We start from the raw sequence: 10,797 nt of genomic DNA, 5'->3' as shown, positions 1-10,797 counted from the left end.
TTCTATGAGTGATTGGAGCATCCCCCAGCAGCACAGCAAACCATGGGGGAGACTATATGCCAGGACAACACAGAGGAAAAGGCACAGACAAACTGCACGCATGCTATTGAATGTTTATTGAATTCCATTTATTTACAATGGATGTTCCTAAAACAACACATTTAACATCATCATGCTGCTGCTAGTGCTTTGACTCATTTTGCTGTCAGTTGACAATCATTGATAGGCACCTGTCGGTCTCCTGTCCTTTCTGAAAGTCATAAAGATTACATTAGTCATTTAGATGACTTATGTCCTCAATTACCAGAGGATTACTGAAACCACCATGAATTAAAGAAATGGTAGAAACGATTCTAATCAGAATTTTGAAACCTTCCTTCCCTCCCTCTAAATATATCAATAAGGATGTGATGTTCTTGACTCATACAAGTTTAAGAAGATAATATTTGTTTTAAAGAATTAAAAGCAATAAACAACAGGAACTGGATCTGTAACCAAGGCAACGTTAGCCTAACATGTATGTTAACAGGTAAGATAGCTGTTCACACTATCCATTAGTTAGGGAAAGTTAGGTATTTTTTTAGCCATATCGTGAAATAATTTATTACCAATAGCTTTTTTTACCATATGTTCCTATAGGTGTCTAGTAACACCTCCCGATTTATCCACAGCCAAATCCTCTGGGAATTGCCTTGAGAGCCAATCAAAGTTAGGGTGCCCATAGGGCGTGGGTAAAAATAGTGAAAAAAATGTTTCTACCAAAAGTGACTTTTGAGATGTCTAACTAGGGGTTTTTAGGGGTGCTGAATCTGTCCCAGTCATTGGTTTTGAGTAAAAATGACTCCAACTCCATAAACAATCCATAAAAAGTGGTTTTATTGAACAATTGCAAATCAAAACTAGCGTTATTAGTTGACATTTTAACAAACCTCATCAAACTCCCCTGCATCTCCCTCACTATTATCATCTGGCTGGTTGATGTTCTGGCAAGAGTTACCATGACAGTTCCCACAAGCAGAAATACATTTGACTCCTTGCTTTTTACAGCAGCACCTGAGAGTGCCACAGTCACCTGCGCAGTTGCAGCAGACTAACTTCAGAAGGTAATCTGGTGCCATGGGATCTGTTGTAGGGACTGGTTCATAACCATGTTTTCCTTGTTTCCATCCATACTCAAGGACATCCAAAGATGGACTTTGTAGCATTAGCCAATCTCTGGTCTGGAGATATGCCCGCAGTGAGTGCTGTGCTGCAGCTCCTGTAGTTGGAGGCAGTTTCTCAGGCTTGATGCTCCCAGCTGCCGCCCGCTTGCTGAAGATATCAAATCTTAAATCTTCCAAATCTCCAGATGGATTACCACGGAATATGTTCTTGAACAGTTCGCAGCCAGCTTCGATGATGTCACTTTTCTTGGCTCTGATGTCACAGAACACATCCATGGCCCGCTCTGATTTGTCAGTCTGGCAGAGCTTGCTGAGCAACGTTGGTTTGCTAAACCCAGAAATTGCTGATACAGTATCACAGCCAGAGAAGCTATGTAGGAATATAAGGTATTTACGGTACCTCTCCGGGAGTGCCTCTCGAATCTTTCTGACATCATAAGCTGTATCTTTAGCTGTCGTGAGGAAGACCGGGTGGTTTGCCCTATGATGGACCAGCATAACCAGGACGTCTGTGTCCTCAGCCCTCACCTCAACAGAAGACTCTATTGCCTCATTTAGTGCTGCAGACACGATGGAGGTGTCAGCATCATCAGAGCATAGTTGAACACTGATCCTAGCTCTTTGGAAGGTCTCAGCAAGGAGCAGAATGAGCTGAGCCTTGTTGTTCTTGTTGTCAAGAAACCTTTCCCGCGGAATGATGTTTTTTAAGTCTGGACGAATCTGAATGTCACAGCATGCATTCTTGGTTCGTCTCAGGTGGTCATGGTCCTTGGTGGAGCTACCATATCCATCAAAGACCACAGTGATCCGGACGTGCTGGCTACCCATGGACATCACAAACCGGAGGTAGCTCTCAGTGATGTCCTTCCACGTGAGGTTAGCCTCCCATTTGACGCTGTGCAGGAGCCAACCGCCATCAACCACCAGGCTTGTGCAGGTTAGTTTTTCAACAGGCTCCACAAAAGCCTTCAGGAACTTTGCTAGGGCAGCCTTGTCTGGCTTTCGCAACTTCTGATTCTTGTCAAATAGAGACATTGGTGTTGGCGTCAACTCAAAGCGCAAAGCTTCTTTGGTCTTGACTTCACGCTCACTAATGATGATGAGGCGGTTGAAGAGCTTGAGTGAGTCAGTGATTAGCTTCTCTCCATTGATTTTAGGAGCAGATCTGAGGCTTGCCAATGACTTGACCTTGTGTTTGGTTTCCATTGCATCCAGAACAGTTTTCCCATCCATCTTGGCCTGTATGGCTCTGCCAACCTCCTCTGCCTGATCAGCATTGACTGAGTCCCCAGGAGTGCTGCTGAACCCCGTCGAGAAAGATACCAGGGTCTTACTGTCCCGTATGGAATCAAAGGGGTTGACTTCCTCCAACCATCCAACTATGGCATTAACAGAGTCATTGTCTTTCTCCATCTGGGCTTTTGTGATGTCTGTGTGGATAGGTACCCTACGTTTGTTCATTACTCCTTCAAGCTCCTGGTGAATGAATGAGAAGTGGTTGAGAGTCTGAACCCAACACTTGTGAGCAGATTTGTTCCGGAACCGCCCTCTGCTTAAACCACCTGAGGATTTGGCCTCACGCATGAGTGTGGTTTCTATTGTGATGTCAGTCCATGTGCCTGACCACTCATGGTCTGAGAACCGGACTACATGGTTGCCATACACAGTAAACTTGGACAGAGTTTCCTGGAACATGGGACAGTCCTGTCGCTGCTGCATTAGTTGTACATAGAGCCTTGCTCCCTTTGCGTACTGATGGTGCCCTGCTGCTGCAAAGGTGTTCAGCATTCCAATGATGCAGCTGAGGTGACCTGTGTGGTCTGGGACACGCTCACTCCTGATAAATACCTTGATTAGATCGATTCTGCCATAGTACCAGACCCAGAGTGCAGGTGTTCTTCCAGCCTTAGACAAAGTCTTCAACCTCTCCTCCATCCTCTCCTTGAACACAGTGACTATCCTTGGTGTGTCCATGGAACCTGTTAGAGATAGACAGTTTTAATTGTATTACTACATAATGAGAAAATATAATTCGGCATACTCCGAGATAGTTTGAGACACAGATTAGGGAAAGGTCAAATTACCTCTTTTCATTTCTTTTGCAGTCCTGATGAAGTTCTCCATGTCTTCATAGTCCTGCTCGCTGAACGCAACATCTTTCAGCAAAAACTTGGTAATTGCCGCTGATGCAAGAAGGTGGAACCGGATGGCCTTAGCATAAGCCCTGCCTGAGAGAATGTGTTCTGCAGTGTTGCTGCCTGGGTAAACTAGCTGTATCAGCTCTTGCAGCCCTGAGTCTGCCATAATAACCCCAATAGAGCCCAGGAAGCTTTTCAGGAGATGAAACCCTCCTAGTCTAGTGATGATGGGCAAGTCAGACTGGAGAACTATCTGAGTTGCTTTCAGCCATATTGGCATGTCAAATGTGATGACAGCAGGAGACTGACCGCTGCGTAGGCACTCCATTAGAGTAGTGTAGATGGTTCTGTACTCGTTTGGGTCACCCTCAATGATTGGAAGAAACTCAATGAGGGACTTTTTCCTGCATTCAGTTTGATGTATGGATTTCATGAAGCCATTCCAGTTCGGATGTTCAAATGTGGCGTTGTAATTCTTGATAGCCCATCCTGCCATCCAACCAATGTCCCCTGACTTCAAAACCGGAGGGTCTTGGTGGAGATCAGCTATGGGAACCAAACGGATGTCTGCCAATCCTGCTTTGTTTTTTGGTACAAAGGACAGTATTTTCACCTCTGTTGCTTTGAGAGTTGCTACCTTTTCCTCAACTGCCATGTTCCTCCTTGGTATGGTTGTGTGAAGCTCATGTTGTCTTGTTGCTGGAGCAGGAGAAGTTACTCTGATCATGCCCATTGCATGGAATGCTGTGTTTCCTTGTAGTGAGGCAATGTTGAGATCTATATTATCACCAACACATTGATGAACAGTGCTATCGGCAGGAACAAAGAGGGCAAATGTTTGCTGATTCTCTTCATGCATTCCAGAACCACTCTCCTCTTGCTCCTCTGGCTGTTCTGCAGATAGGACTGCATCGACCTCTGCTTCCTCATGCTCCACAACATCTATACCATCTTCATCTGTGATTATGGTATCCTGGTCCATGCCACCACATCCATTTTTCACGTTCAAGTAACAATACTTGTAGTGATGGAGCTCAACATATGATTCAGAGTATCCTAAGTGATGAATACGGTCAATCAACCACTTTGATCCAAACATGTGGTCAAGCTGAATTGTAAGTCCAAGTTGGGAGGGCATAACTCCTGATCGAGGGCGGTATGCTTTCAGCAGGTTCTGTCCCCACATTGCCACCTTTTCGTCAGTTTTTACAATTGCCTTCAGCAACTGCTTGAGGCTGTCAGGAATCAGAGCAAGTTGGCTCTGTGTATTGGTCATGCTGTCTACTGAGGGATACTGCTTTGTGTCGAGTGAAACTCTTGCCAAGTCTCCACAGATCAGATGAATGGCAGTGGAAATTATGAGGTCTTTAAGTGCAGAATCATCCATGGTTTGTGAGGGGTTGATGACCTGCTGATGGTAGTCTCGGAGGATTGCCTCTGTAGTGTCTTTTAGCCACACAATGAATCTTCCTCCCTCATCTAATGTGAAACAGAGAGACTCCTCATAATGTTCCTGAAGCTTTTTTTTAAGATACATCCGTCCATATGTGAGACTTTTGTCCTCCGTGGGGTCAAGTTCTTCCATCTTCATGTGGATCTCAGCGAGAGTTGTTACACCATGCTCCACTTCTTCATCCATCCATTTGCACAGTTTCTCAAACAGCAACTGCCTCTCCTCATCTGTAGGCCGTCCGACCTGTGGGGGAAAAACAACTTTTAATTGAAATGATTGGCTTCAGAACCTTGTCTACAGAGTCTGGGACTTCTGGTCTTGAAAAAAATATATTACCCCAGAGTTTGTAACTGGGTTCTCGAACTGGGACCTGCACCGAAGATGATACAGTGCCTCTTCAGCTACCAAATCTATTATTCCAGACAGGCGACCAGCAACTTCAACTCCCCAGGCATCTCCTCGTCTCACAGCTGTCTCCAACAAATTCCTTTTCAGTCTGTCCTGGAAGCGATTGTCAGGTGCACGATACAACTTCCGGGCTGTGTCTGGGTTATAGCCACATATATGATTTACTAAAGAGAGTTTTAATTTGAAAAAAAAGAAAGACCTTTCAAACTCATTCATGAGAATGTAGAAGACAGGCAACTTACTAGGGTATTTTACAAGCATTTCAACATTGATGCTCTTATTGCAGAGGATACAAACATCACGGTAGACCAGGTGTGCTGATGGGGTTTGGAATGTGGAGCTACCAGCACTTGAAGTACTTGGCCCAGACAGTACGCTGCGTCTTTTCATCCTGTCTGATCGTTGGTCTTGAGCATCTTGTCCTTTGGATGGATGAAAGACAATTTCGTGAGCTTTTATTCATGCCACAAAATGTATTGGATTGAAATGATGAGTTGAACGGAATGATTGACAGAAAGTGGCAACAACATTGACATAATGAAAAAGAAAACCTGAACGTTTCGCAATGGATACACTTCTCGAACGATGGTACAACTCGGTTCTACAATCCAAATGGTACTTCAGCTTGGGGTCATCTCCATCATTCCAGTCCTCATGTAGTCTGTTGATCAGCATTGCATCATCTACGATCTCAGAATAAGATAATAGCTGCTGATAACCTTTGTGAGTGACTTTTGAGAGTTTTTGCATTTCAGTCCCAGGACCACCACAGATGAAGCACCTCAAACCATGACAATTTGTGGTATCAACTTCCATACTGTCCTAAAAAGACAAGACAGCTCGGTGAACAATTACTTTTTCTTTTTGTTTACTAGGCAAGGCAAGGCAAGGCAAAGGCAAGACTTATCAAACATATCATGCAGAATGGGTCCACACAGCCACATTAATAGATTATGTGTAACTATGAACAATAATCTCACTTTGAATCATATAGTGAGCCCACTATAAAATGACACAATTTACAACACAATTAATGTTGATCAATGACACAGAGACAATTTATAATGGTTTATTTAGCTAAGGTACTAGATTTGATATTAGCCTAATGTTAGCTAACTTAAGCTGGATGCTAGCTAGCAACATTCATTTTAGGCTGTAACTAAGAGATAAAAATGATGCATGGGCCTATAAATAAATGTATAGCCAACTAAACTTTAGAAAGCAAAATTATTTACTTACCATGTCAGAAAGTAACTTTGTTGTGGGCGTGTTGGAGCAGTGGTTAGTGTCTTCGACTGGTATACGGGAGGCCTGGGTTCAATCTGCACGCTTTGAATAAAAGCAGCTGCAAAATACCTCTACCTTGATATTCTCCACGTGCAGAGAAGTAATTATACTGAGCACGTACCTAGCAGATGTCATTACTGTAGTGTCTTTTAAATTCAGAGTGGATTATTCAATGTGTAGAATACATTTTTCACCCCAAATCCATAGGTTAAATTTGACAGATCAATATTTCAGGGTTAAGGAGTCATTTTGACTCAAAACTAATGGCTGGGATAGATTCAGCACCCCTAAAAAACCATAGTTAGACATCTCAAAAGTCACTTTTGGTAGAAAAAATGTTTTCACTATTTTTACCCAGGCCCTCTGGGCACCCCAACTTTGATTGGCTCTCAAGGCGATTCCCAGAGGATTTGGCTGTGGATAAATTGGGAGATGTTACTAGACACCTATGGGGACATATGGTAAAAAAAGCTATTGGTAATAAATTATTTCACGATATGGCCAAAAAAATACCTAACTTTCCCTAACTACATGTATATTTTCAACTTTTTGCAATGCTATGTTATTTCTATTTAAGATGTTTACATTTTCGATTGTTTAATTCTAGTCTTTTAACTGTCTAATGTACAATGCCTTGTCTTTTGCTGCTGCCGCGTTAACATTTCCCCAATTGGTATCAATAAAGTACTTCTTATTTTGTCTTAATCCTCAAATATTAGCACATTTTACTTAAAAAACAAACAAACACATTGATGTAACTACATACACATATCGATATGTTGTATACATATTGTAAATCAAAACCTTTATTGACCAATAACTACCAAAAATTGCATTTCTATCCTGTTATTAATGCATTCAAATCGTGATTCAAATGGCCCGCCACAAACTTCCGGGAACTTTCTGAGTCTCTCTGAACCACGTGACAATCAAGCATTTTGGACTTCCGCTGTCGCAACTCTTCTCTCTACATGGTGCTGGACCAGCCAATCAGAATTGATCTTTTCGAGTTCTCCGATTGGTTGGTTTCGTGGCACATTTGTAACGCTGTGACAACTTGAGCGAGCAGGCAGGCAAAGCTGAGCGCGCACAGGGTGGAGAGGTCGAGCGAGCGAGGGATAGAGCGCGTGCAGCGGTCTGCTTGTGCACGGAGCAGGAGTTTTATGAGAGAAAATATATTTCTCTGTGCTCAAAAATGTTCAAGTGTGCGCTCAATCGCATTTTCTAGGCTCAACATGTTTCATTGCGTGCTCAGGATAGAGGCACAAATATAACGCCATAGTTGTGGACTACAGGAAGCAGCAGGGAGAGGAACACGCCCCCACCGCCATCAATGGGACCAGCGCGATATAGATAGAAGAGTTACGAAGTCCAAAAACGGTTATCGTCACGTGGTTCATGTAGACGAGGATCGTTCCCCGGAAGTTCATGGCGGGCAATGTGAATGCATTGATAACAGGAGATAGAACTACAATTTTTGGTAATTATTAGTGAATAAAGGTTTTGATTTGCAATATTTATACATGTATTTACATCAATATGTTTTAAAAAATAAAATAGAATTTCCTAATATTAAGTGATAATATTAGGATTAGTGTGAACAACTAGTTTACATGTTAGGCTAACAGTGCCTTGGTTAAAGAGCCTGTTGCTGTTTATTAATAGCTTTGAATTCTTTAAAACCAATATTATCTTCTTAAACCTGTATGGTAGTCAGGAGCATCACTTTCTAATGTTTATTGATATATTTAGAGGGAGGGGATCTAAAGGAATGCTTCAAAATTCAGATTAGATTCATTTCTACCATTTTCTTAAATTCATGGTAGTTTCAGTAATCCCATGGTAATTGAGGACACAAGCTATCTAAATGACTAATGTCATCTTTATGGCTTTCAGAAAGGACAGGAGACCGACAGGTGACTATCAAAGGACTAGCAGCAGCAGCAGCAGCAGCATGATGATGATGTTAAATGTGTTGTTTTAGGAACATCCATTGCAAATACATGGAATTCAATAAACATTGAATAGCATATCATGCAGTTTGTCTGTGCCTTTTCCTCCATGTTGTCCTGGTTTGCTGTACTGCCTCCTAGTCGCCACCATGGTTTGCTGTGCTGCCTGGGGATGCTCAAATCGCTCCGAGAAAGGAGTACGAATGTACGGCTTCCCCACTGACACAGGGCGGAGGAAAAAATGGCTGGCTCAAGTCAGCAGGAGCAATTTCACGACCAACAGCAAAACATATGTGAGGTTATTATATACAAACACTGCATTTGCACTTTTTCACAAAACGAAAACCACACCATTGGGAAAGCTTAATGTTTTGTTTAATACAAAAAAACACTGAAAAACACAGAGTTGAGACTCAGGGTGCAGGGTGAGGGTCTCAGTGCAGGTATTCAGGCTCCATTGAATCCCCCTCTGGTTCTTCTGCTGAAAGAGGGAGTAACAGACAGGAGAAAGGGTTATACACACCTATATAGCACACCTATTGGATGGGGAATTGCCTTGGGGAGATAAGGTGTGGTCTTTCTTCCCAACTGAAGTTATGGAACTTTATTATTTGTGAGTTTAACAAAGTATGACAAATGGCATCAGTAAATGATGTGATAGGAATTTGTATAAAGTTGTCTCACATTCTTGGTCATATTTTATATACAGTATATAATGAGTATAACATGTCCAGTAAGTATAAAGTGTTTCCTAATACTGTGTATTCAACCACTATGGTATAGTGTATGGTACTATGGTATGGTATCCTAGCTTAATCTGTTATCTGTAAACGTTCCCTAAATCTACTAATTTAAGGATAATCCACTGACATCCTTTAATACACATGTTAATTTGAATCAGATGTACTGATAATATCCGCAATATAAATCTTTAAACTTCTTCTTACCTTTAAAAGTCCGTCACGAACGATCTATTATGCTGCAACTCTACAGCTCTGCTAGCCTTGGCGCTAACTTCCGGGGAACGATTGAGAGGCTCCGCGATCCGCCATTGCTGTAAAAAAGTGGTTAATTGGAGTGAACGGAGATGACGTAACTCTCAGTCTATATGGCGCTGAATGGGACTACGTGAGAGCAGCTTCAGGTTCCTCTGTGTCCACATCACTGAGGACCTGACCTGGACTCATCACACTAACACCATCACCACAACAGCGGCTCTTTTAAAAAAAAATGTATTAATCAATTTATTGAACATGTTAGAAACAAAACAAACAATAATAATAATTCAAGGTTCAAGGTATAAAAAAAATTTATTCTCAAAGTTTCTATCATGTTCAAATGGGGCAAGAAGAAGATCCATTCAGGATTTGGTTTCTAAATAAGAGTTTTAGTTTAGATAAAGTTGCACAGTATTTCAGCTCATCATTACAGTTATTCCACAGATGAACACCTTCTGTTGTGATGCAATGAAGTTTGGAATTTGTTCGTATGGGTGGTTTTAAAAAGATTCAGTTTCCTTTCAACTTGTGTATGTTTTCTCTCCGTGTGAAAAGTCCCTGGACATTATGATGTAATTGTTCCGCAGGCTGAGGAGGTTCAACATGGACTCCAGGATACTCTGCATCTTCTACAGGTGCACCATAGAGAGTATCCTGACTGGCTGCATCACGGCCTGGTACGGCAGTGCTATCATATTCCCTTTACTTGCATATAGACTCTTCTTGCACTATTTCTATTCTATTTTATTTGTATTTACTTGCACTATTTTATCTGTTTGATTTGTTCTATGTTCTATATACATGTTGCACTGTTGGAGGAGCCTGTGACTTCAGTTTTTCATTGCCATGTCTAAAATGAAGCTAATGTACAAATGACAATAAAGCCTTGAATCTTGAATTTACGGTATTTGTTTTTAAATAACAACAGTAATCTTCTGTCTTTAAGCTTTTTTATAATTTAAACAAATATTTATTCTGTTTTCTTAGAGGTGTATGACTCTATTCTAACAATTAATATATATGTTTTGTAATAATAAAATACTTTTTCCGTATTTTAGCTTTTCTTTATCATTTTTTAAAGATTATTCTGTTTTCTAGAGGTTTATAACTCTATTCTAACAAATGATATATGTGAAAAGAAAAATATATCATGTAACATTACTGTAATAGAGGCTATTTGTGGTAACGTAAGTTACTTTTTTTTTTACATGTTATCTCACTATTTTATTTTACAGTTTTTTTTACAGTGCAGCCATATAACCTGAGGGTTGTGTGGCCAGTGACTGAGATAATTGGGTTGCAGACAGAAAAAACATGCGAAAAGTTGTATGATTCCTACTGTAAATGAAATTATATTGTGATGCTCAAAAGAAGATGCTTCTTTTGTAAGAAGAAAAC

The 10,797-nt window shown here is 41.2% G+C and overlaps 1 protein-coding gene across 1 annotated transcript; it reads right to left on the bottom strand.

Annotated features, from left to right (window-relative positions):
* Positions 1-920: 920 nt before the first annotated feature.
* On the bottom strand, positions 921-10,303 carry LOC307046350 (uncharacterized protein; the record flags this gene model as incomplete). Its single annotated transcript, XM_079692749.1, has 6 exons — positions 6,402-10,303; positions 5,714-5,984; positions 5,405-5,584; positions 5,091-5,299; positions 3,248-4,997; positions 921-3,142 (listed from the first exon to the last, which is right to left on the bottom strand). Exons 1-6 carry the CDS (start codon positions 6,402-6,404, stop codon positions 921-923), a joined length of 4,635 nt encoding a protein of 1,544 aa, XP_079548875.1. The 5' UTR covers positions 6,405-10,303.
* Between the last annotated feature and the right edge of the window lie 494 nt (positions 10,304-10,797).

Source organism: Notothenia rossii (genome assembly GCF_949606895.1).
Source record: "Notothenia rossii genome assembly, chromosome: 7".
In the NCBI taxonomy this organism is placed as follows: domain Eukaryota; kingdom Metazoa; phylum Chordata; class Actinopteri; order Perciformes; family Nototheniidae; genus Notothenia; species Notothenia rossii.
Note: the sequence above shows the minus strand (reverse complement) of the source record. Positions and strands in the feature narration are given on the sequence as shown.